General features: G+C 44.2%; 1 protein-coding gene across 2 annotated transcripts in view; it reads right to left on the bottom strand.

Annotated features, from left to right (window-relative positions):
- Positions 1-1,888: 1,888 nt before the first annotated feature.
- Positions 1,889-25,418, bottom strand: part of RXRG (retinoid X receptor gamma) — a 44,817-nt gene continuing 21,287 nt past the window's right edge. For both annotated transcript variants that reach the window (XM_025392909.1, XM_025392902.1), the window contains 8 exons: positions 21,110-21,254; positions 18,097-18,276; positions 12,041-12,201; positions 11,794-11,923; positions 10,652-10,784; positions 9,349-9,440; positions 7,900-8,005; positions 1,889-2,377 (listed from right to left, as the gene is read on the bottom strand). In XM_025392909.1, coding sequence (XP_025248694.1) covers positions 2,230-2,377; positions 7,900-8,005; positions 9,349-9,440; positions 10,652-10,784; positions 11,794-11,923; positions 12,041-12,201; positions 18,097-18,276; positions 21,110-21,182 — 1,023 coding nt within the window. In that variant the 5' untranslated portion in view covers positions 21,183-21,254 and the 3' untranslated portion in view covers positions 1,889-2,229. The remainder of the gene's footprint in view (positions 2,378-7,899; positions 8,006-9,348; positions 9,441-10,651; positions 10,785-11,793; positions 11,924-12,040; positions 12,202-18,096; positions 18,277-21,109; positions 21,255-25,418) is intronic.

The following is a 25,418-nucleotide window of genomic DNA, read 5'->3' as shown; positions in this document are numbered from 1 at the left end:
CAGGCCTTCAGGAAGGTGAACCTCAATCCGGGTGGGGCTGAACATCCACTCAGTTGCTCTTGCTAGGGTATAAGGAGGACCTGCTCAGGAAGGAGGTGGCCTTTGAGACCCTGAATCTGATAGGACCAGCCCGTGCAACAAAGACAGCCCAGCTCCTGCAGAGCTTCTGTTCGGGCTCAGTGAGGCTCCCTAGCAGCAGTTCGGGAGACACCGCACCTGATGGATGTGCAGCACCCTGCTGGGCCCTGACCAGTCTGTTTTGCTGCAGGCAAAAGTTAGGGTTGGCTGGAAAAGGGATCAAAGATTGGAATGGGGCTGGAAGCGGTGGCTCATGCCTGTAATCTCAGCACTTTGGGAGGCCAACGCGGGTGGAGGACTTGAGGTCAGGAGTTTGAGACCAGCCTGGCCAGACATGGCGAAATCCTGTCTCTACTAGAAACAAAACACTTAGCCGGGCAGGGTGGCACACACCTGTAGTCCCAGCTACTTGGGAGGCTGCAGCAGGAGAATGGCTCAGACCTGGGAGGTAGAGGTTACAGTGAGCCAGGATTGCACCCTGCAGTCCAGCCTGGGTGACAGAGCAAAAGTCCGTCTCAAACAAACAAACAAACAAAAGAAAAGGAATGGGACTCAAGTGACCCCCGGTGGTTGGGGGGCAGTGAATTTTCCTGGAAGGCCCTTGTTACCTTAAGGCGGTTGAATGTATCTGGTGAATTATGCTGGCAGAGGGAGGAGATCAAGCAGGCTACAATTAAATTTTAACACCCACTGCCAACTATTTTCATCATAGTTCACAGTAAATGCAGATACACAAGTTAAGGGAAAGAACAGCAGAATTAAGATTTACGTTCCATTGTTTAATGTCCAACGCTGACAGATCCCTAAATTTTTCTTAGTCATAAAGCAATGTTAGTTTTTTCACAGTTGTACTGAGGGATGTATTTGGACTGGAGAGTTAACCATGGGGGTTTTGAGGGGACAAGTTATTGATGGGGAATGAGACAAATGTCATCCACATTGTCTTTTAGGGGATTCTTTCTAGTTGTGTGGAACCCAATTCAACAACACAGATTACTTTGTGCTTTGTACACCAGGCCCTGGGTCAGGTTCTGGTGGTATGGAAAAGGTGAAGCAGGACTGCCATGTGCAGCTGTTCAGGCTGCACATTTACATTTACAACCCTAGGGGGTACCACGTAATTCATAGCATACATCGATTTGTGTATCTGTTAAGCCCTATTCCTGCAGATGGCAGGAATGTGAGTTAAAGACAGTGAGCTATATGGGCTGTGTGTGGTGTCAGACATAGTCTGTACCTTCAAGGAGCTCATTGTCCAGCCAACGGTTGGGATTTAAAAACTATGTAAATCTGGACATCCTAGACTAGAAGGTGGGAGAGCTTTTCTCTTTCCCCTTTAAGAACAGGCTGCACAGGGTTAGATAAGATTGGAAAACAAACTTGGTGTACTCTAGTCTTTTGACTATTGTTGGTAGCTCATGATATAACAGACAAACCTATTCCTTTGTTACCACCTCCCACCAACTCCCAGAACCTAAGATCTTCCACCAACTCCCAGGACAAAGAACATCTCTCCTTTGGCCTTATACTAAATTGCCTCCATTTAGAATAAGTCTCTTTCTGTGCATTATTATTAGGAGAAAAACAAAAACAAACAAACAAAAAAACAAGTTAATTTTGAAAGACAGCATCTCTTCCCAGTCTCCCCAGAATGTGCCCCTGGGCAAAGCTTGCTGTGCAGCAAAGCCCAGCTTAGATTCAGGCATTATGCTCTGGGATTTATGGTCTCAGGACCCCAGCCTCTGATATCCCTTCTCCATGTCTGAGTCAACTTCCCTGTAGCACAATAACACACCCCATGCTCCGGCAGTGCCAATTTCACATATATCATTTTATTACTCATTTGTTTGCTTTCCAGGGCAAGTGAAAAAAATAATTTAAACCAATTGTATGTACAGAGGCTTTGTTAGTTTTCCCAAGAACTTCCAGTAAGTCCCACAGCCCTGTAGACAGCAAAGCATATTACCTTTAACATCTATACAAAAGTCCACCTATAAAAGTCTCATGTGTAGAAAGGTTTTCTTTATTATAAGCATCACATTTTGGGACAGGAAGGGGGTCAGGGTGGGAGGTGGAGGAAAGTGCAGGGTGGGGGTCCACACACACCTGCCCGGGGATCATCCTGGGTGGGGAGGCTGTGGCTGGTAGGGCTCAGGTGATCTGCAGCGGGGTCTCCAACATCTCCATGAGGAAGGTGTCAATGGGGGTGTCCCCGATGAGCTTGAAGAAGAAGAGGTGCTCCAGACATTTCAAGCCAATGGAGCGCAGAGCTGGGAGGCGCAGCAGCAGCTTGGCAAACCTGCAGGAAAGCCAAGAAGCATCAGGAACAGGGATGGGCATGCACTGCACACCTGCACCTGCTGGCGGGAGGCTGTCCACTTCGTCTTCTCTACCAATCTGTGATAAAAGAGCTGGAAGGGGAGACAAGGGAATCACAGAATCTCTAAGCCTAGAGAGCTTCAGAAACAGGCTAGAGGGCTCGTCAGCCTTAAAGGCAGAAGTTGTAGCACATGACCCTTCCAGAATCTTGAATTCTGTAGCCATGTCCCAGGACTGCCCTCGGCTCCCCTCACTCACGGTGGGGCAGAGGAAGAACTAGATGACTGTGTCCACTCATGTTGCCAGCCATACTGGCTCCTCACAGTCTCTGTGTCCCTCGGGTACCTACACAGATCTGCTAAGGCACCTAGAGCTGAGCGTGAGGCACTGAATGTGCTCAGTCCATGGCAGCTGCCACCATTAGATGAACATGTTTGAGAACCTTACTCTAGCCATCATGCCATCAATTTGTTTCAGTTTCCAGCCCCCACAAAAAGTCTTTTTAAGAATGGGGTCTCACCATGTTGCTCAGGCTGGACCTGAGTACCTAGGTTCAAGCAGTCCTCTCGCCTCAGCCTCCTAAGTAGGTGAGACTACCGGCACATGCCTTGGGGTCCACAGTCACCAAATTTTTGTTGCCAATTTGTAACCAATTGTTACCAATTTTTTTTTTTTTTTTGAGACTGAGTTTCACTCTTGTTGCCCAGGCTGGAGTGCAACGGCCCAGTCTCAGCTCACTGCAACCTCTGCCTCCCAGGTTCAAGCAATTCTCCTGCCTCAGCCTCCCGAGTAGCTGCGAATACAGGCTCCCGCCACAATACCTGGCTAAATTTTTGTATTTTTAGTAGAGACGGGATTTTGCCATGTTGGCCAGGCTGGTCTCGAATTCCTGACCTCAGGTGATCCACACACCTCAGCCTCCCAAAGTGCTGGGATTACAGGCGTGAGCCACTGTGCCCGGCCAATTGTTATCAATTTTTATGGTCAACTTCTTAGTCTGTGCTTACCCTTAAATTAGGAAAAGAGGAGATAGAAAATCATAGTCTCTGCCCCCGAGGAGTCTATGGTCTGTTTGGGGAGAGGATACATGCACACATGCATACACACTGACCCACACATTATCACACATACTCGCACATGCTTCACACCCATGTGCCCGCACACACATCCTCACCACTCACACACATGCACACTCACACACTCTTACACTCTCACATTCCCTCACACACATGCATTCACACACACCCTCACACATACACATGCCCACTTATGTACACTTTCACATGACTTCACATGTGCACGCACACACACCTTCACACACTCTCATGCACACGCACCTTCACACACTCATGCACACGCACCTTCACACACACTCATGCACACGCACCTTCACACACACTCATGCACACGCACCTTCACACACACTCATGCACACGCACCTTCACACACTGTCATGTATATACACCTTCACACATACTTCATGTGTTTGTACACACATCCACACACTCATATGCTCTTGCACTATATTCATGCACATTACACACAATACACATACTTACACATGTGCACACACTTAATCTCACATATCTCATGCCTGTGGTCTCACATACGTACACATGCACACTCATACACACACATGTGCATGCATGCACTCACACATACACACATGCAAATACACTCCACACTCATACTCTAACATGTTCTTACAACATGCACACATGCACACACACACACCCTCACTCACTCATACACACCCTCACACACATTTTTCGATAACTGAAGACACTTGTTGTGAGGTTCACAAAAGGGAGAAAGAACAGTGTGTGAAGGAATTCATCTCCCATCTGCATGTCCTTTTGGGCACCTCTTTCTGTGACATTTTTCACTCTGTCTGTGACATTGTGCCCTCTGTGCACAATGCAATGCCAGCTCATTTTTAATGTTATTAATACTACTAGATATGAAGTCACTCTACTCACAACTTCCAATAAAAAACTCAAGGACCAAAATCACATTAGTCACTATGGCCCTAAGTCAGAGATTTCTGGTTCCAGATGAATCTTTACTGAGTGTCACGGCATCATTTCATGAAAAAGTTACAAATGAGAATTTCAATGTTCCTTGAAAATGCGTATATTTCTATACTCATGCCATATGACATTTTAAAGAAATGTAGCAATACAAGGAAAATAAAGTGGCACCATCGAAAAAAGTAGAAATTGCTTCCCTACATGGAAAAATTAAAGATCTATGCCAGTGCCACACATTACTTCGAAAACCTTCAGTGGTAAAGCCCCTGAAAGCATTTGAGTGGCATCACCATTCAGGAAAGAGGTCGTTAGACAATAAGGAGTCTGAACTCCTGGCTGTGCCTCTGCCATTAAGCTTTATGGAAGTAGGCAAAGGAAACGGCTTCTCCATAAGTGCAAAGTTAGACTGGGATTAACTCTAAAAATTTTTTTTTAACTCTAAAAAGGCCAAGATTTTACAACATCCAAAATTCTAAGTATGCCATCGTACCGCCCTCTTTGTTGTGTGACCTGGATTTAGGAACGGAGATCAAATCTAATAGACGAATGTCCCAGCATTCCTTGCCCACAGGTTAGCAGCAAGGGGGATATATGCCTTTGAAGGTGCCTGCTGTGCGTGCAAGAGAGTGTGTGTGAGAGTTCTGTGACCTGACTTTTGAGCTCTGCTTTCTGATCAGAGCGAAAGCAGAACGTGGCCCCTGTGACATGCACTTCTGAGACATCTCCACAGCGTGGCAGCACTCTCCCACTGAGAAATCCGCCTCTACCTGGCTGTGCCAGGATCCCCTTCAACCAGGTTCTGCCGACCAGAGGTGACCAACCCTCAGCACACCCACATGCCTGGCCAATGACACCCCTGATATACTTGCTGAGCCAACTGTGAACACTTGATCAGGGCAGTCACCCTCAGTCCAAGCTGTGCTGGACAAACCCAGGAGACGATGCAATGGACCCATCCTCTGCTACCTCTCTGCAGTTCCAGGCTCTGCCCTAGTCCTGGCAACAAATGTTGGCCTCTCTCCCCAGTTTGTGGAGGCAGCCCAGCCCCCTACCAGCCGTCTTCCGGCAGAAGAGTCAAGTTCCAAACTTTTCAAAGTTATATGAATTAGAAACAACCCAAATGTCAATCACAAGGCAATGGCTAAATACATTAGGATATGTTCACACTGCAAAATATTACAAAACCCTTGAAAATGATAATTTGTAGTTGTCAATAACTGAATACAATTTCTAGAATGGCTAAGGGAAGAAAATAACACACAAAACTGTATAATTTCATATCTAGAAATGCATACAGGATATATATAATACATAATAGATACACGAAGATACACACAAGATATAATAGATACATGAGGATACTGGAAAGAAATATACCAAAATATTTACAATAAGTTCTTATTATCTGCTTTTTTTTTTTTTTTTTTTTTTTGATGGAGTTTCGCTCTTGTCCTCCACGCTGGAGTGCAATGGCACGATCTCGGCTCACCACAACTTCCGCCTCACCAGTTCAAGTGATTCTCCTGCCTCAACCTCCCAAGTAGCTGGGATTCTAGGCGCATGCCACCACACCGGGCTAATTTTTGTATTATTAGTAGAGACGGGATTGCTACATGTTGGTCAGGCTGGTCTCGAACAACCGACCTCAGGTGATCCATCAGCCTCGGCCTACCAAAGTGCTGGGATTACAGGTGTGAGCCACTGCATATTTTTAAAAAATATTTTTCTAATGGTTTTTTTGTTTGTTTGTTTGTTTGTTTTTAACCAAAGCATGCATTGCTTTTATAATTAGGAAAAAAAGTGACTTGGAGTTTTTTGTTGGTTTTTAAAGAAAAACAGCAAGTCATAGAGCCAATTTCAGGAAAATGATATGTATGACACTCATTATTTCTAATGCCCTGCACACAATATGTGCTCAAAAAATGGAAGATTTGATAGAAAGCATCCAGCTCAGGGCTTCAGTTAAGATGACTTGCTCAGGGCTCACACCTGACAGAGGCCAAGCCAATGTTGGCAGCCACGTCCTGACCCCTTGATCAGGGCTCTCTCAATCTCATCTATAGTGAACTGCTAGATTCACCAAAATCCAATCTTTTCTTCTCTTCCTTGGCATACAACAGGGTACATTCTCCAGCCTCCTTTGTGGCCAGCTGGGCCACGTGACTTGGAATCAGCCAATGAAAGTGAAGGAAAAGGTGAGGGTGCTCTAAGACCCAGGTCTGGCCCATATGGCCTCGCTTCTCTGCTCCTCCACCTCTTCCCGCTTCCATCATCTGGATGCAAAACACAGTATGGCTCTGGGTCATGGTGGAGACACAGGAAAAAAGGCGCCTTGGTCCCTGAGTGATGGCGTGCAAGACAACCAGCTCTCTGAACTGACTGCCCACCCAGATTTGAGAGCAAGCAATAGATGCTTGTGTTAAACTGGTGGCATCTGGTGGGTCTATTCAGCTTCATCTCACTAATAAACTAGGCCCTGCCTATTCATTGCACCAAAGGGCCAAAACCCACCTACTCGAATTCATCCACAGCCTCCAACACAAAACACAGCTCAGTCTCTTCTGGACAATTGCTAGATGTAGGCTTATGATCCAGGATAAACAGCTAAGTAGATATTAGACTTCACAGAGGAATAGAAATAATTAGTGAGCATTGGGAGCATGTAAAATTAATCCCTCAAACAAAATTAATGTCTTTAAGACAGTCTTTTCAGTTTCATTTCCAATTTCTATGAGATTTGAGGATCATATTTTCTCATTTTAACTGGCATTAGCAGAGAGGGAAAAGTCTTTGGCTTAGCTGTACTTTGGAAAAAACTTTTGAGAATATCTTTTAATAACTCAGAAATACCTATACTGCTAGATGGCCTCAGAGATCTGCTAGACTGACATCCACCTTTCCAAATGAGGAGCCCAGACCCAGACCCAGCACCTTCCCAGATGCCACACACATGGCACCCTGGGGACCAGCAGCCATGCCTTCTGGCTACCAAAGCCTGTACTTCCTCCTGCATGGGGGTTTCTATGGGGGCAGACCAGAAAGCAATGCAGTCACACCTCAAACACAGGCTCTGTGAAATCACACGAACTGGGTTCACATCTCATCTCCACCATGTGCTAGCATTATGGTCTTCAGCAAGTTACTTAACATTTCTGAGGTTCTGTTTTTTGATAGAAATCGGAGATAATAATTCCCACATTTATTCATTTGTTTGCTATTCATCCTCCATTTAAAGATGTGTGCTATGTGTCAGGCACTGCTTTACCTGTGGAGGTTAGAGGAGTGAATGGTGAATAAGACAGATAAGGCCGCTAGCACCATGGAATTAACATTTTTGTGGCTTTCAGCTTGTTATGAAGATTAAATAACATTTGAAAACACCTAAACAGTGCCTGCTGCACTTTAGGGGCTCAATAGTTGAAGAATGGGAGTAGTTGCTGTTGTTACTGCCATTCTGCCAGCGCTCTCTCACCTGCCTGGCTGTTCTGGATACTTTTGCTTGGTGTAGGCCTCGAGGGTGGCATAAACCTTCTCTCGCAGAGTCTCCACCTCAGAGGGGTTGGACAGGCCCTTGGCATCTAAGAGAGATGACTGAGTTAGCCTTTGATTACACACCCTCCAGCAGAGGCTGTCCCCATTCCCTCTGGCCACCCTCCCTAGAGTTACTAGAGACACTAGGGATAGTGTCTCTATCCCTAGATAGAGATAGATAGGGACAAGTGTGAAATAAACAAAGCTGATCATTCGTGCCCCCTTGCTCTTCTTTCCGTGTCCAATTTACCCAAAAAACTCTTAGGGCAAAGATTTTAAACTCCATGAATAGGCAAATGTACCCACCACGGACTCTAAGGAGAAGAGCTTTATTTTATCCAGACTATTCTCGAAATATTACCTGCACACATTTACCGAGTGCCTACTATGTGCTAAGCATGGACTGAGTGATAAGATGGGGCACAAAAGCTGAATTGGCACATGTCCTGCATTGATGAACTAACTGCCTAATTCTGGAGATAAAGCCTCTGCATGAATGATTATGTAATTCTGAAGGTTCCTCTTTCTTGACCACAGCAGCGTTTGCTGGAGCTGATCGCCTCCTTCTTGAAAGACTATTTTCCCTCGAGCCTCCAGGACACCACCCTTCTGATTCTCTCCTTATCTCACTGCCTGCTCCTTCTCAGGTTCCTTTGCTGGCTCTTCCTTTTCTCCCTGACCTCTAAATGTTGGCATGCCCCAGGGCTCAGTCCCCAGCCGTCTTCTCTGCTCTATCTTCCCAGATGATCTCACCCCAGTGTCATGGCCTTACACAGGCAGAGGCTGACAGCTCTCGGATGCACATGGCTTCTCCCATGAAGTCCAGGCTCATATGAGCAGTTGCTTCCTGGGAAGCCACTCTTGGATATCTACTACCCATCTCCTATTTTAATGTCCAAAGACAAGATCCTGATTCCTACCCACCCACTCTCAGAACTTGCTCCTCATGGAGTTTTCCCCATCTCAGTGAAGAGAACTTCATTTTTCCCATTGTTCAGGAAAACAAAACTTTAAAAAACAAAAAACAAAAAAACAGAGAGTCATATTTAACTCCTTTCTTTCTTTCTCATTCTACATTCAATCCATCGGCAAATCATAGTGGCTTTACCTAGAAATATATCTAGAATCTGACCGCTTTTTACCACCCCCTTCACTGCCACCCTGGGCCACCATCATCTTTGATCTTCCCCACTTGCCCCAGGCATGTGCCTGCCACACCCATTCAAAACATTTTTCAAGATGGCTCTAGCTGACACTGTGAGCTCTCCTGGATTCCTGGCTCTGCCGTCTCTGTCTCAGCTGAGCTGGAGGACCAACAACATGGGAGCACTGGAGGCTGACAGTGGAGAGGGGTGAACACACACATCCCCTGGGGTCCAAGGGTGGTTACCTGGGTTAAAGAGCACAATGGCTCGCAGGCACCCCAGCTCCGACTTGTCCATCTGCATGTCTTTCATTTTGGAAACCAGCTCAGTTAGAACTCTGTTAACAGGAAACAAGAGGGTAATGAGAAAACCATGAGTAACAGGCGAAGAGTCAATAAAATGAATTCAACCAAAATGTGTATATGCCCACCCTGTTGCCAGACGATGTACCAGTTACTAGGGGTACAGAAATGTAAAAGATGCAACCACTCATTGCAAGGAGATTACAGTTTAACTAAAGAAACAGACATAAAAACAAGCAGCAGCACGATGCCCAGGAATATAACTGCCATGAGCAAAGTCCAAGTGGGCTCCAAAGAGGAAGCAATGAATGCAGGGAAACAGAAAGGCATCATGGATGTCTTGGAAATTAAAAACGCAACAGGCAAAGCAAGGTAAGGGGATTGTAGGTCTAGAAAAACACAGCAGAGGGCAGCATTCAGTGAACTGGTAGAAAGGTCCGGGCACCACAAAGAGGGACGAGTCATTCCAAACACCATGTTGGGCTCTACATGGAACATGTGGGAAAGGGCAGGGAGGTAGTAGAGACAGCTCAGTGGATGTGCACATGACCAAAGAAGACCATTTACAATGGAGGTGGAAAGGGGCCACGGGGCCCTGGCATCGGACAGAGAGATTAATTTCAACTTAATTCTCCTCTTTACCAGTTCTCCATCCTCTCACTCTCAAGTCATCAACTACTCATTTTATTCAACTCCTTGTCAGATGGCTTAATTTTCTTTTAGTATCATTTAAGGCACAGAACTTCTGTCAGGGTGTCCCTGCCTGACCAAGATGGATTTGCTCCTGCTGCAGGCCTCCTTCTGAGATCATCCAGAGCCCAGCATAAACAGTCCATCTTGCCTGGCTTCTTGAGGACAGATCCTGATCCCTTTCCCATCCTTGGCCCCTAGGATAAATAGTTCACCCTCTCCACCCACAACTTACTAGCTGATGTCAAGATCTGATCCCTCCCTGGGAAACCCATTGGGAGAACAGATTCTCCTATCTGCCTGGCAACTATGCTGGCCTCTAACTGGCTCCATCTTATTGTGATCTCAACCTTTCTTTTATTCTCTCCCTCATTCCCCAGGTTTATAGTTTCACGTGCCTAGTGGTCTCTGCATGGTCATGTGCAGCTAACTGGTCTGCCCATCCTTCCTCCCAGCACTACCCAGAGGTTCATACCCACATGAGAATTCATGTATACACACATGTGTACACACACACACATAATACACACAAATACTGGAAGCAGAAGAGAGACACCTGTCAAAGATGGAGCCGACCCCAGCACTATGGGCACTGCTCCGGTGGACATGTAAACCCGTGGCCAGAAGGATGCCATCCTGCACGGAAACTGAGCGGTGGGAGAAAGAGGCAATCAGCAATTCATTCCACCCTGCAAGGATAAAGAGGAGGTCTTGAGGGAAAACAGACCACATTCTTTCTTTCTTTATAATCACCCAAGGCACGTACTATTATTCCACATAACACAAGCAGAATTGACAATCTAGGGAGGTTAAGAATTAGTTCAAGATGACACAGCTAATTAGTGAAGAAACAAAGGATAAGACTGGGGTCTCCTGACATGGCTCTGCACATCCCCCACTCTCTCTCAGATGCAACTCAGAATGACAGCTTGAGGACAATGATTCTATTTTTTTTAATCAGTCAACAAATGTGGATTGAACATTTAGCAGATAATGGTCACTATGTTAGCTTCTGTGGTGGATAAAGCTAATATACCTTGCAGTTTCTGCCCCCAGGACCTGACAACCTAGTTTTGTTTCTTTGGCATTGTCTAGTAACACCCAACACAGTCTGTAGCTTTCAGCTGACACTCAGTGAGTGTTCATTATCTAACAGGGATGAATGAGTGGGCTGGTTCCCAATGCTCAGCCAATCTTCATGAAATTTCCCTGCTGGCTCAGTGACAAATAGGAGATATGGCATATGTCAATGGCCTGCAAGTGTCCCAGAAATAGGAGGCAAGAGAAAATACAGTACATTGAGTCTTAAAATAGGAAAATCGTGGAACCCATCTAGTATAAGCTTGAGCAGACATCTTTGGCTTCTTTATCTCACCTATGAAATGGGAATATCTCTATTTGCCAATTTCATTACAATAATGAGGCACTGCTTCAAATTATCCTCAATAAAAATGATTTAATAGTCTTTTAAAAATGTATGCAAATTATAAAGCCATGGTAAAATTTGCATGGGAAGAGAGTCCCACTCCCTCATTAACAATGCTTCATTTGGGAATGAACAACCCTGCATAGGGTTATTTCATCATCAACATGGTGCATAGCTTGGACATGTTGCAGCTCCATCAGGTTACTTTTTTTTAGGATCCCGGGAGCAATTTCAAAACTGTCCCAGGGAAAAAGGCAGCCAATATGCTTTACCTGCCCGAAGCAAAATGACCTGGTCCTCCAAGGTGAGGTCAGAGAAGTGGGGAATACGCTTGGCCCATTCAACGAGGGTGAAAAGCTGCTTGTCAGCAGCATGACATATGTTGGTAACAGGGTCATTTGTCTGAAAGAGGAACAAAGTACTGTGAGGGACAGGTCCCAGGACTCAAATACACCCCTTTCTCCCGTTTCCAGTCCTACCCAAGAAATGGAGCACACATGTGTGTCTAAGAGCACATACCGAGTTCTCCATGTTCATGTCACCATAGGATTCTGTCTTTGGTTCAACAGCAAGTTCAGCTTCTAGAATCCTCTCCACAGGCATGTCTTCATGACCACTACTGGCACATTCTGCCTCACTCTCGGCTCGCTCCCGGCTCCTCTGTCTTTCTTCTTGCACAGCTGACATGCAGCAGGACATGCAGAGGTTACCATAATGCCCAGGACTACAGTGGGAAAGTTTGTTACCCACCTAAGCCTCAATTTACTCATCTATGAAAGGGGATCCTGAATTGGGGATATTGTAATGTTGACAGATGAAACAAGGAAAGCAAAGCTGTTTGCTTACGCCTCTGCAGAATGAGGGGTTCTTTAGTGCATATTCTTTCCAATGCATTATGGTGATCACACTAAGAAGTATGCATTTTAAGCTTTAATAAACTCTAATTATATCCTCTCTTTTAATGGGCCACCCTCTCCTTGCTATCCTTGCAGATCCCCACATTCTTGCTCTACCTGCTGCCTCTATAAAATTGTGAGCATGAAATAGTTAAGTAGCAAGCACATTACTTTAAAAACTCCCTCTGTCAGATCCTATGCATCATCCTTGGCATTCACGTCCCATTAGGTCTGCCCCTAGTGCACCAGCTTGAACACAACATCACCTGATCCAACTTGTCAGGGAAGATTTTCAGGGAGCCAGCTGTGGGTATTTAGTAAGTGAAGGGGTGGAGGGATGTCACCTAGATGACATTTCAGAATCAGTGGCTGATTTTGGAGGTGGGGGAGGGTACATAGGCAAAGGTGTAGGCTGGAACTATCTCAGCCTCTCCAAAGCTTAGGATTTTCATCAAGGTTCAGGGCAACTCTCAGAACCCTCCATGTCTATACATTAGGATGGAAAGCAGACTGCTGCCCCCTCCAATTCTATGCTCTTCATCAGGAGAAAAGTCTCTGTTGGGTTAGTTTCCATCATCTAGACGGCTGTAGTTTCCATCTTATTCACAGCAGCAATAAATAGAATTCAATATTAGAACACATTTTTTACATCCCAAGAGTCAGGAAAATTATCCTTTAAGCAGGTGACTAGCTTGAAACTCCATGACAGCTACTCCACTAGCAGCTCCTATTTCTGTTTCTCTCCCTTCCTCCCCACAGTCCACTTGCAAGAGTGCCTCCTACTCTCTGAGGAGATAACAAGCCCCAGAGGCTGCAGAATGGACTGGAACCGCGATGCTGAACATCTCGTTTGTCATGCAAGCCATATCAGTCTTTCAGGATAGGTCAGAGAAGGGTATGACTGCAAAAGCACAACTTATACTCCCAAGCTTAGTGGAGCTACGCCACAAAGCTTCAAGACAAGAATGGTACTGTGTGGTTGCGAGAGAGGCAAAGAGGGTAGAAAGAAGAAAAGGAACAAGGGAAAGAGACAACAAAACGGTGAGAAAAAGAGGAAACAGAAGGGAGAGAGAACAGAGAGGAGAAAATAGGGAAAAGAAGGGCAAAAAAACATGTGCCTTAAAGTCAAAGAAACCTTTTTCACATATAACTCTACCCCTTCCCTGCTAAGTGGCATTGGCCATATGACTGAGCCTGGTAAGCCCCAATTCCCTTATCTGTGAAGCAGGGATTAACTGAGATGGTTAAGGCTGGCACTTAGTTAAGGTTGGTACTCTTCGGTAGTTAACTGAAATAATATCATAGGGATGGACGAAGCAATTATAAAAACTCAATACAAATAGTTATTTCCTCTTTGCCTTTGTGTCTTTTTACCCCCTTGGGCTCATCTCTCCATCTCCCTTTTTGGCCTCTTTCCCTCTCTCCTGTTGTTCTTCCTCTTTCTGTCTCATCCTTACTTGCTGCTCACTCTGTCAGCCTTCATTCACTGGCAATATGTAGAAACTATAATATGTATTTTTTATTATATTTGGATTTACTGGGAAATGTTGAATGCTTCTTGTATTAATTTTTTAAAGGTAGGTTATGAGCTTCTATTTGTCTTGACTTTAAAAGATGAGGGAAAGCAAACTAAGTTAAGTTTCATTCGTGGTCCTCAGTCAATGTCTTCTACAGATTTGTAACACTCGAGGAAAATAACCTTCAACTTCAAAAAAAATGTCCTTGGTGTCAGGGCATTCGATTCTAATTCTAGTTTTGCCATTAACTGAGCAAACCCTTTGCTGTTCACTTTTCCTCTTTGTGCTTTAAATCTTCCTGTCATAAATGAGGAGTCATATATTGTTATTGGGATGTAGCTTCTACATGTCAGACATTCTGAGCTACTATTACGACACACATCAGGGTACATCCAGGGAACCCTGGATGATCAAAAATAGAACCAAACTCCTGCCTTAGGAAAGGATTTTAACCATTCATCCAACATGTGTTTATTTTGCACTCATTACAATAGCCAACATTTATGAAGCTCTTTCTCTGTGTCAGGAATTGTGCTCAACATTTTAAATAGATTAAATTTCATTTAATCCTCACAATAACCCTCTGACATATTACGAGCCACAGAGAAACTGGTAACATATCTGAGGGCATGTGGTAGGCCATGGTGGAACCAGCACATGGCTCCTCCTGGGCCCATCTCTAACCTCTCAATACTGCCACCAAAGTACTGGGCTAGGTCTAGTAATAAAGACCACACAGGGCTCACAAGGATGCCAATGCTGCCCACGAACAGCCTCAAAGGTAATCCATTCTCCAGTCTTAAAACTACATGTATATGATGAGAAATCATGGAAATAGACATTCCAGAATTCCTGAGGTGGCGCACGAATCAGAGGGTCCCAGTCCTATACAGGGTCTGCCATGTGCTTGCTGTGTGAGCTTGTGCGAGTCCCTAGGCTCTCCGAACCTCTGATTTGTCCTTCAGGAAATGGACGTGTTACATTAGAGAATAGAAAATGTCCAGTCTGGCTTTAACATTATGTATCCTAAAAGGGCAACAGGTCCTGGCCCCTGGTCCCAGGCAGGTAAACTCTGTGCCCACCCCAATTCCGTCTCTTTATCTGTGTGATTTCCATGGTCTCTCTGTTATCTGCTCCAGGATGTTATTATCCTTGTCCTCAAGAAAGTGTCCAAACGGAACCCCAAATTCTATAAATCAAGACCAGAAATGATGGCGGTGAAGGACAGGCTATCCAGTAGCCTTTGGAATGTGGCCCCTTATATAGCAAGAGGAGGAACTAATTCACCTCTTTGCCTTCTCTTTGTCAGGGTAAATGGTGCCAATCTCTTTAGAAAGTTCCCTAACAGCTCATTTCCCTCTCCTAATTTTTACTACTCAGCTTTTCACTATTCTTTCTGTTTCTCCACGGTCTTTTAAAAAATGCAGAAGCAAAAACTGGGTCCAATTTTCTATTAAAGTACCCAAGCCATACAAGAAGGAGTGCCCAGTCTCTTACAGTTCACATGTCCCTGTTTTCCTTCCTTTTTAAAAAACAGTTAACAAACCACATTTCCCAACATTTCACCTAGTGACCACTCGGTCCCTAACTGAGCTGGAGATATTCAGCCTGCGTTTCCAGAAATGGATTAGACTAACTCTAGAGAAATAGAAATGATGGTTTCTCTGACTGAGACCATTCACTTTCTTTTAATTCAATATCATGTGCTTGATGAAAACTTATTTTTCCAAGTCAACTGGAAACTTATCTCAAGTGTTTTAGGAGGAAAAAATGACCCTGCAGCCACTGGGCTCTTGTTAATGGGAGAAATACTTATAGTCATTAGTTTCATTTTGATAATCATGGTGGGGGAAGCTCCAAGAAGTATCAATTCTATCTTGGTGGAAAAAAGATGTTCTGTAACATCATTGATCCCACTGCCACAGCAAGTATGACGTAAGCACAGAGTAGGCACTCAGCTAATACTCAATGAATAAATGAATGAGTCATTTTTAGGAGCTCCTGCACTTCTAAAACTTCTGATTTCAGCATTCAGTTTAAACTGTTCATTCAACAATTTATTAAATGGCTACAGTGTATTAATCACTGGTGATAAAGCAGCGGGGGAGAAAAAATCAGACAAAGCCCCCACCTTCATGGATACAGACAGTAAACAAGATAAGTACAAGTGTTAGTGATAAGTGCTGTGTAAAAGAGACAAGGAAGGGTTGGCGGTGGCTGGTGCAATTTTAGATGGTATAGCCAGGCAAGGCTTTACCAAGAAAGTGAGAATTGAGTAAAGATCCAAAGGATGAGAAGAAGTGAGCCATGCAGATACTTGAAAAAAAAAAAAAATCATTCTAGACAGACAGCAAGTGCAAAGGCCCTGAGGTGGGCACATCTCTGGAATATTTGAGGACCACCAAAAAGACCAGGATAGCTGAGGCTGGGAGACAACAAGGCATCCAGACCATGTACAACCTTAAGTCGTGACAGAGATTTTTGCCTTTTTGTCTGGGTGAGAAGGAAAGACACTGGAGGATTTTGGTGAAGGAATACCTTGACCCAATCTACTTGTTCAAAGCCTCGCTCTGGTTACTGTGCTAAGAAGAGACTGTAGAAGGTGGAAAGAGGGAGATGTCTTAGGGTGCTATGTAGATCACTGCAAAAGATATGGGTAGCTTGGATTGAGGGTTTAGTGGTAAAAGTAGTGAGACATGGAAAGATTCTGGACATATTTTGAGGAAGAGACAAGATTTCCTCACCCACTACATGTGGTGTGTGAAAAAAAGAGGGGAGTCCATGGTTTTTGTTCTGAGCAACTGGAAAATAAGTGGCCATTTCCTGAAAGGGGAAGACTGTGTGAGGAACAGGCTGGGGTGTGAGGCAGATTATCAGGAGCTGAGATTTGGGTCTCTCACTTTTGAGGTTGCCGTTAGATGTCACGGCAAGGGCTGTCCTCAGTTCCTTCACAACCTGGTAGGGAAGGAGACACAGACTAGCACCGATCTGAGAGTCAGAGACCTGGGGTCAATTCGTTGCCTGCCTTTGGCACCTCAGAAAACTCCGTTCACCTCTCTGAGCCTGTTTTCTCATCTGGCGGATGGTTACAGTTGATTAGGTCACCCTGTAAGGCCACCTCTAGCATTTTGACATGTTAAGATTCCAATAATTTGTTTGCTTGTGGGTGACATTCATTTTAGCAGGACACAAAGAACCCCTCTTCACTGACCCTTTCAGTAAGATGCCATCTCCTCACAGAAAAGAAGTTCCTCCAGAATGAGGAGCATGCTGGGCCTGACTGACTGAACTCCTTGTTCTTATTTCCTAAAGAGAGGCAGGACCTTCTTACGCTAAAATCTATTAAATTCACCACTATCCCCATGTCCCTGCTTGAGCTCGCTAGTTAATTAACTGCCCACTTCAATTTATCTGTGCTACTTAATGGAAACACTTTTCCATCTACTAATGGAACAGAAAGCACCTTCTGAGGTTTTTTCTCTGATACTAGAATACCCAGCTAAACCACACTAAAAATTAAAAGATGTGATGTTTTCAACACACAATGGTGGTCTCTCTGAATGGGAAGGCCAGGCCTCTCAAACCTGTGTAATGCCAGTAATGCCAAAAGATGATGGAATATACCAATATCAAAGAATTGATAGAAGACCCGGGTAAAAAAAGCTCAGTGAGTGAAATCAAACCTGCCGTTTTCCCTAGAGAGAGACCGAGGATTAAGGGAGAAAAATCACCTCCACCCTGAAGGTCAGTCTGACGATCCATCGGTAGAACAGAGCATGAGGACCCTGAAACCTTGGCTCTGAGACTTGCTGCCTGGTTATTGGAAGAAAAAAGGAGATGGTCCAGTTTGGGGATCACCATCTGGGCTCCAGAAGAGGATGGATAAAGTGGAGGAGGAAGACGCCTCTTGCCCTCTCTTCTCTGGAGAGACACATCTCCCAGGACAAGGCACATTCAATTGCAATACACGAGAAGTCATGGTACCCAAAGTTATCCTAACCCCCAATCAGACTTCTCTTGAGAGCCCTGTGGGGAAGAAGTTTGAAGGGGAAATTAGGATGACATTGGGCACCATGACTTCTCGTGTATTACGGTTGAATGTCCCCTTGCCCTAGGAAATGCCTCTCTCCAGAGACGAGTATTAGAATTGAATGTGTCTCACCTTCCCTCTTCATGCCCATGACAAGGCACTTCTGATAGCGACAGTACTGGCAGCGGTTGCGCTGGCGCTTGTCAATGAGGCAGTCTTTATTATCCCGACACGTGTAGATGAGATCCTTCCTTATCGTCCTCTTGAAGAACCCTTTGCAGCCTTCACAACTGTACACCCCATAGTGCTTTCCTGGTTACAAGAAGAGAACATTCCATAGATTGTTCTTGTGTTTATTTGGATCTTTCATTCAAAAGAACCTCTTGGTTCTTCCCCAGAGAAACAGGCACATCACTTGGGCACTGGGACAGAAAGCAAATAATAACTAGCAGAGAATGCAGGCTTAATCACAGGAACTAAACTCAGACAGAGCAAATACACCTTTCCTTGTCTCTTTCCTCTGCATTGCTAATTCCAGATAGAATTATTAGAAAATTCCTAAAGCTAAGGCTTTCTTTACATTTATTTTATGAAGGTAACTCTTGGGTTTAGTTAAGCAAATGTTCTGCTTCCATTCGAAATATTAGTGTAAATAATAAATAAAAATATATATGCTTGTCACATATTACCTAGCAGGAAAAGAATCCCAGCTTAACTAATATTTCCTATAATTGAGACCCAAGTTCTTAGGAAACCCATTTAAATTTATTATCCTTTACCATAAACTATGAACAGAATTGAGTTATGAATTTTTAAGTGCTATTGCCTGTTGAGGAAATTAATTGCTATTTGATCTTTATTTCATCATGTGACAACCAAGCTATGACATAATGATCTGATAGAAGCTGATTTTGCAGCCAGGCATGGTGGCTCATGCCTGTAATCCCAGCACTTTGGGAGGCCGAGACGGGCAGATCACTTGAGGTCAGGAGTTTTGAGACCAGCCTGGCTAACATGGTAAAACCTCGTCTCTATCCAAAAAAAAAAATATTTTTTTATATGTGTGTGTGTGTGTATGTATGTGTGTATATACATATATATACACATATATATATACACATATATATACATATATATACACATATATATATACAGATATATACACACACACACATATATATACACACACAAAAATTAGCCTGGCATGGTGGCGCATGCCTGTGGTCTCAGCTACTCCAGAGCCTGAGGTATGAGAATCACTTCAACCCGGGAGGCAGAGGTTACAGTGAGCCAAGATCATGCCCCTGCACTCCAGCCTGAGTGACAGAGCGAGACCCTGTCTCCAAAAAAAAAAAAAAAAAAAAAAAAAAAAAGATGATTTTGCTTAATCCAGACTAATTTGTTGCGTATTTTACTGCCCTTATTACCTGCTCCTCACATGCGTTTTACGGCCCTTATTACCCACTCCACACATGCGGTTTTCAATTACCCCAAGCAGGGACAGCTAATTTGTGTCAGGAGGGCCACCAAGCCCATCCTCACACAGGCATCATGAATCAATCACAATCCTTTTTCTAGGTAAAAGTCTTCTCAATACTATGCACCAGGCATTATGCTTGATTGATTGAAATTACGGAACTTCAAAAATATAAGGAAACAAATCATTCAAAACATATTTATGTCTGATTCTTGAATGTAATGTGATGTCACTGAGCTGCAGAAGTGACATGACTTTCTAATTCTGTTTTACTTAGGTTTCCAGCACCTCAGGAGCTTACAGTTCAGAGGAAGCCACTCTAAGATGAAATGATGGTTAGAGATAGCCTGCCTGAAGAAAAGCCAATCTGTGCCTCATTAGTTGACCATACTACAGGCTGGCTTTTCACAATGCTGAACTCACAGCAATGATAAATACGGGATTTTATCTTGGGCCCAGAAAACCCAGTGCTCTCAGCTCTGAAATATTTGTCTTAGAGAAATATGGGACCAATTTTTCAACTGTGTGACATAGTCACTCCCATGGCTTTTCAATATTTAAATGAACCTCATAGACTTTCAACTAGAATAAGCATAGCAGAGTAAATACTCTGTCGGACTGTGGCTGGTATGCTGTTATGGCAATGGCCAAGTCTGCATGATTTGGGAAGTATTTTCTGAGAGCAAGAAAACATCAGTCATTCAGCTAGGTAAGTTCTAGGTGCCTGGAACTTCCAACGGAGTGACATTCTGTAGTGACTTTGGTGACATTAAAAGGATAAGGAAATATTCAGTTAGCCATCATGGACAGCTATAGAAAAGAAAATAACCTCCTCCTCTTATTATTCTTCAAATAATCAAATCAGAGATTCAGATGTGTTCAAAATTGGTGGGGAGGGAAATATGGAGCAGGAAGAATGGAGAGGAAAGAAGCAAGGAAAGAAATAACTGAGAAAAGGAGAAGAGAATCAAAGATAAGTTGGTGAAAACACATTTATTCCTGCCTATAAAAACATATTGAAAACCTAGAATGTTATAGCAGGAGATATGCTAAAATATTAAAGGGTTTATCTTTCTTGGGGACATTATGGGTAATTTTTTTACTTTTTCTTTAGAGTTTTCTAGTTTGTTCAAATCCTCTACATTAGGACATTATTTTTACAATTGCTTATTTGGGAGGGATTTTTCTTAATACCTTTTCTTTTTTTTTTTTTCAGACGAGGTCTCATTCTGTGGCCCAGGCTGGAGTAGCGTGATCACGGCTCACTGCAGGCTTGACTTCCCAGGCTCAAGCCATCCTCCCACCTCAGCCTCCCAAGTAGCTGGGACTACACCAAAGCACTGGGATTATAGGTGTGAGCCACCACACCCGGCAGAAATACTTGATAATCACAACAGCTTCTGTCGCGCAGATACATGTGTAATAGTGTGACTCCAGAAAAGCGTTTCTGAAATGCTTCCTGTAAATCTCATCCTCAAAAACTAAAGCCATACTTTAAATTCATCAGAACGGCAACCTATGAACCCAGTGACAGAAAGGTAAGGCGGGTCCCCAGTTAGCCCATCCTAAAGGGCCATTTTCCTTTCATTGGGTACAAAGTATCCAGGCAGGCAGTGAGCAACCCCTTTTCTGTGGCACTTTTCGGGGGCTGTCTGCTTCTGCATGTACCTGAGGATCTGTCTCCACAGATGGCACAGATGTGTTTAACCAGAGATCCGGGGCTGGTGGATGGGTAGTTCATGTTTCCAATCCCGGGAAGCCCTGGTAAGGGCTTGATGTCTTCTGAACTGCTGACGCTGTTGACCACATTTAGCTGCAAGAGAAAAAAATACTGTAAAGCACAGAGCCAGAGTAAACTCAATCCCCAAGGCCTAAGGCAACGAGGGCACACTCAAGAAAAAACAAGTTCTATTTCAAGAAACAGTTTCCAAGTACAGAGTATTTGAAACTGGCTATCTGTGAGATGAACTTAAGGGAGGGGTAAAAGTGCCATAGGAGGAACAAAATTATTTCTAGAAGCCAAAACCTAAACCAAAAATCACAACACATCTCCATTAGAGTCTCTCTGCTTTCATTCATTTTACTTATATGTTTTATTTGAGCTAGAAATCCATGCCAAATTACACACCCAGGACAATGTCAACTGTGTATTTTTAAATTTTTATCAACTATTGACTGCCTATTCAGCCATGCTGCAAGAGGAGCTATGGCCCTCAGGCTAAAGACTTACACTCTAAGAGAGCCAAGCAAAAGAACGCAAATTCATTCATTAGTCAATCAACAGACATTCCCTGGGCACTCAGCATGCCAGACACTGTGCCAGGCTCTGGAGTACAAAGGCAAAGAAAAATACACACCCAGAAGGAGTTCACAGTAAAATGAAAAAGGACATGTGTAGTGGTCATCTCTGCAAGCACACTGAAGATGCTAACTCAAATACATCCCTTATTTTAAGTGAATATCAGTTCCCCACCACCATCCCTGTAGCTCCCAGTGTTCTTGGGAAGATTCCTAAGAAACTGCAGCTAAGTGTCTTGTATTCACCAAAGAAAGCAAGTTGAATAAATTTGAGCCAGTCATCCCATCAGTGATAGAAACCCAGAAGGTATATCTCTCATTCCTCAAAAATGTACAATGTCATCAAGGAGTCAGAACATGCACCAAAAAAATAAGAACACTTACAAGCAAGTCCAAATGAAGGTGGCGCAGGATATGCATGTGTGTAAGTGTCCAATAGAGGTAAACGTTTAGGGGTTAGGAACCACTGACTTTCCATAGTTTGTCTGAATTTTGAATCATATTGCCTAACCAGAGTGACAATAATTCTCCAACTGAATCAAAGTACGATTTTCCTCTCTATTCAAGGCCTTTGGGACAGAAAAAAGGTTCAATAAAACAGAAACTACAATAGAGCCTAAGCTAGGTTCCTTCTAAATTCACTAGCTTTTTCAATTCACTAAGCAAATATTTAGTGAGCGCAGGAGGCAAACAGAGGCTCTCAGTTAACGTTATGAGGGATACAAAAAATAAAAGACACAGCCTTTGGTGCTTTGTTTTGAAATCAACATCACTATTAATTTTTTAAACTTAATTTGCACAATAAATGACAACACATAAGTGATAGAAGAATTCTCTCTCTTCTTGCACCGCCCCTTTTTTTTATACAAGGCTATGAGAAGACATGTGGAGCTTGTAACCAGCATTTTGCTTTGTTTTCATGTAGCACACTTGTTTTCAATCCTGGGGGCTTTGGGAAAAAACGTGGAGGTTCTCAATCCTGGGGGCTTTGAAAAAAACATGGACCCCATGTCTTGAGATTCTGATTCCATGAGTCTGAGAGGTAGGGCCTTGCCTCTGGCATTTCTTTCTTTCTTTTCTTTTCTTTTTTTTTTTTTTTCTTTTTCCTTTTTTTGAGACGGAGTTTCGCTCTGTTGCCCAGGCTGGAGTGCAGTGGCGCCATCTCGGCTCACTGCAAACTCCACCTCCCTGGTTCAAGCAATTCCTCTGCCTCAGCCTCCCAAGTAGCTGGGATTACAGGTGCGTGCCACCACACCTGGCTAATTTTTTTTGTATTTTTAGTAGAGACAGGGTTTCACCATGTTGGCCAGACTGGTCTCGAACTCCTGACCTCAGGCAACCTGCCCGCCTTGGCCTCCCAAATTGCTGGGATTACAGGGGAGAGCCACCACACCTGGCCGGCTCTGGCATTTCTTAATTTCACCAGATGACATTAATGTGCATCCAGGGTTAAGAATCACTGCTGTAGCATGACTTCTAGGCAATAACTTTCCTCAAGTGCCTCAAAGAAACAGAGATTAGCACTTGGATCTGACTCATGAAATGGAAGAACTTTAGGTCAGATGAGCCCACAGAGAGAGCCCTCTAGCTGACCATGGCTCTGTCCCCAAGTCCTCAGATGGACAAGAAAAGTCATGGGAATAAGGAAGATCTATCACCTGAGGCTCAAGGGGACCTCACCCTTCCTTCTCCTCCTACCCCCAACTCCAGCAGGGCCAGTTCCATAACCATCAGCCTACAGCAACCACAGAGCGTAATGATTGCCATTGCTACCATCTGTGGAAAGCTTGCTCACTGCTGATTATGTTAATCCTCACAACAACCCTAAGAGGTCTTCCTATTTACAGATAAGCACATGAGCCTTAAAGTGGGTTTATTCATTTGTTTATTCAGGAACAATATGGAGATCCAAAAGGGAGTGAGATGCAGGCACTGCCTCAAGGAACTGGCCATTAATGAGATTAAAAGTCAGTTTGGATCATTTAGGAAGGAACGATCACACGCTGTTGAGATCAGGGAAGGCTTTATGAAGGAAGTGGCATTTGAGCTGGGATGTGACAGCCTTCAAGAATGGATAGGATTTGGATGGGCTAGTGATGGGCAGAAGGCTTTGAGAGCAGCGGCCTAGAGGGAATCCCAGGTGTTTGTGGAGCAAACATGTCCAGTGGATGGATGGGAGATAATGCTGAGAAGTGGGCTGTGACAGAGCCTAGAAGCTGAATTGTCTGGCTAGGAGAATGGATTTAGTTTGGGAAGCAATAAGCAGCCACTAGAGGGTTGGAGCAGAGAAATAATTACATGAAACTATCTCAATAATATAGTAAAAGAGGTAGAGCATGAGGAAAGATTGAAGGAGACATCCGAGGCTATTGCACCTGCCCAGATACCAGGTTAGGTACCTTACCAGGTCTGACTGCTTGGAGCCAGAACCCCAGGATCCTGGATCCTAGATCATCATTCCCCATTCACCACATTGTCTGCCTTGGGTGACAGGCAATCCTCAATCCTCACCTTCCCTAGCAGCTTCCTTCCCCACCTCCTTGGCCAGGAGCCCCTGAAGGAGCAGACTTGCTTTGGGGCACTTTCTCCCCAGTCTGAGCCAGCAGTCCCTCTCCAACACTCCTCTTCTTCATGAGTGGATAGTGGCAGGAGGGGCAGTGAGACAGGTGGGTTGATATTTTCTCTGCCCATCTCTCTGGCTGGCTTGGGGTTTGTTTTGGGCTCAGAGCAATGGCAGATGAGATCAAAGGCAGCCATCAGAGCATAAACCCATTAGCTGCCTGGTCCCCAAGTCCCCCAATCCCGGCTGTCTTGTTCCATTAGAAACAGTCTATTGAAATAAGCACTTTAGAGCTGGGATTCACCAGGCAACTCCTATCTGCTCCTGCACGCAAGCCGGCTGCTCCCTGAGAACAGAAAAGAAACATACTTGTCTGCCGGATTGTCTTCCCTTTTGCAGACTCAGCCAGGAACCAATTCATTCTGCATGCTTCTGGAGCCATCCTTGAACATTGAGTCCTGCATTTCTGAGCTGTGTTCAGCCCAAATCCTTCCACCAAAGGTTAGGCTGCAGGCAGGCGCTCCTGTTACAGGGAGCAGAACCCTTATAGTCGCACAGCCTTAATTTAGTTAGGGCCTTCATCATGAGGAGTAATAAGCCTGAACCTCCAACATGGGTTTGGTCTAAACCTGCCGCTTCCTAATCAGGTCACTTCACTTAGCAAAGACTCTATTTCCCCATTTCTAGGTAAGTGTGTGTGTCGCTGGGGGGCTTCAAGTCTTTTGTCCCTGGCTCAACCAGATCTGTTTTTATCTTATGTGTATATTGGGCTTCCAAATATGCTTTCATCCGAAGAAGACTTGATGACTTAATTTTTTTAAATCATCAGATGAGATGAACTTTAAGGTCTATTCCAGCTCTAACATTTGCAATTTTTATTTATTTTCTATAAAAATGCAAACAGACTTAAGAGGATAATAATTCAGTTATCAATGAATACCTAAGCAGAAATTAGCAGTGATAGAGCCCAGGTCAGGCTGCAGAGTTCAGGAAGGGAGAAAAAGACAGGAGTATCGCAAAGATCTGTGAGGCCCGTTCTGGAGTCCAGCCAGCAGACATCATGCTGACAAAGATGCAGTATCAAACACATACACACACGCACGCAAACACACTCAGAAA

Source organism: Theropithecus gelada, chromosome 1, assembly GCF_003255815.1.
Source record: "Theropithecus gelada isolate Dixy chromosome 1, Tgel_1.0, whole genome shotgun sequence".
Lineage (NCBI taxonomy): Eukaryota > Metazoa > Chordata > Mammalia > Primates > Cercopithecidae > Theropithecus > Theropithecus gelada.
Note: the sequence above shows the minus strand (reverse complement) of the source record. Positions and strands in the feature narration are given on the sequence as shown.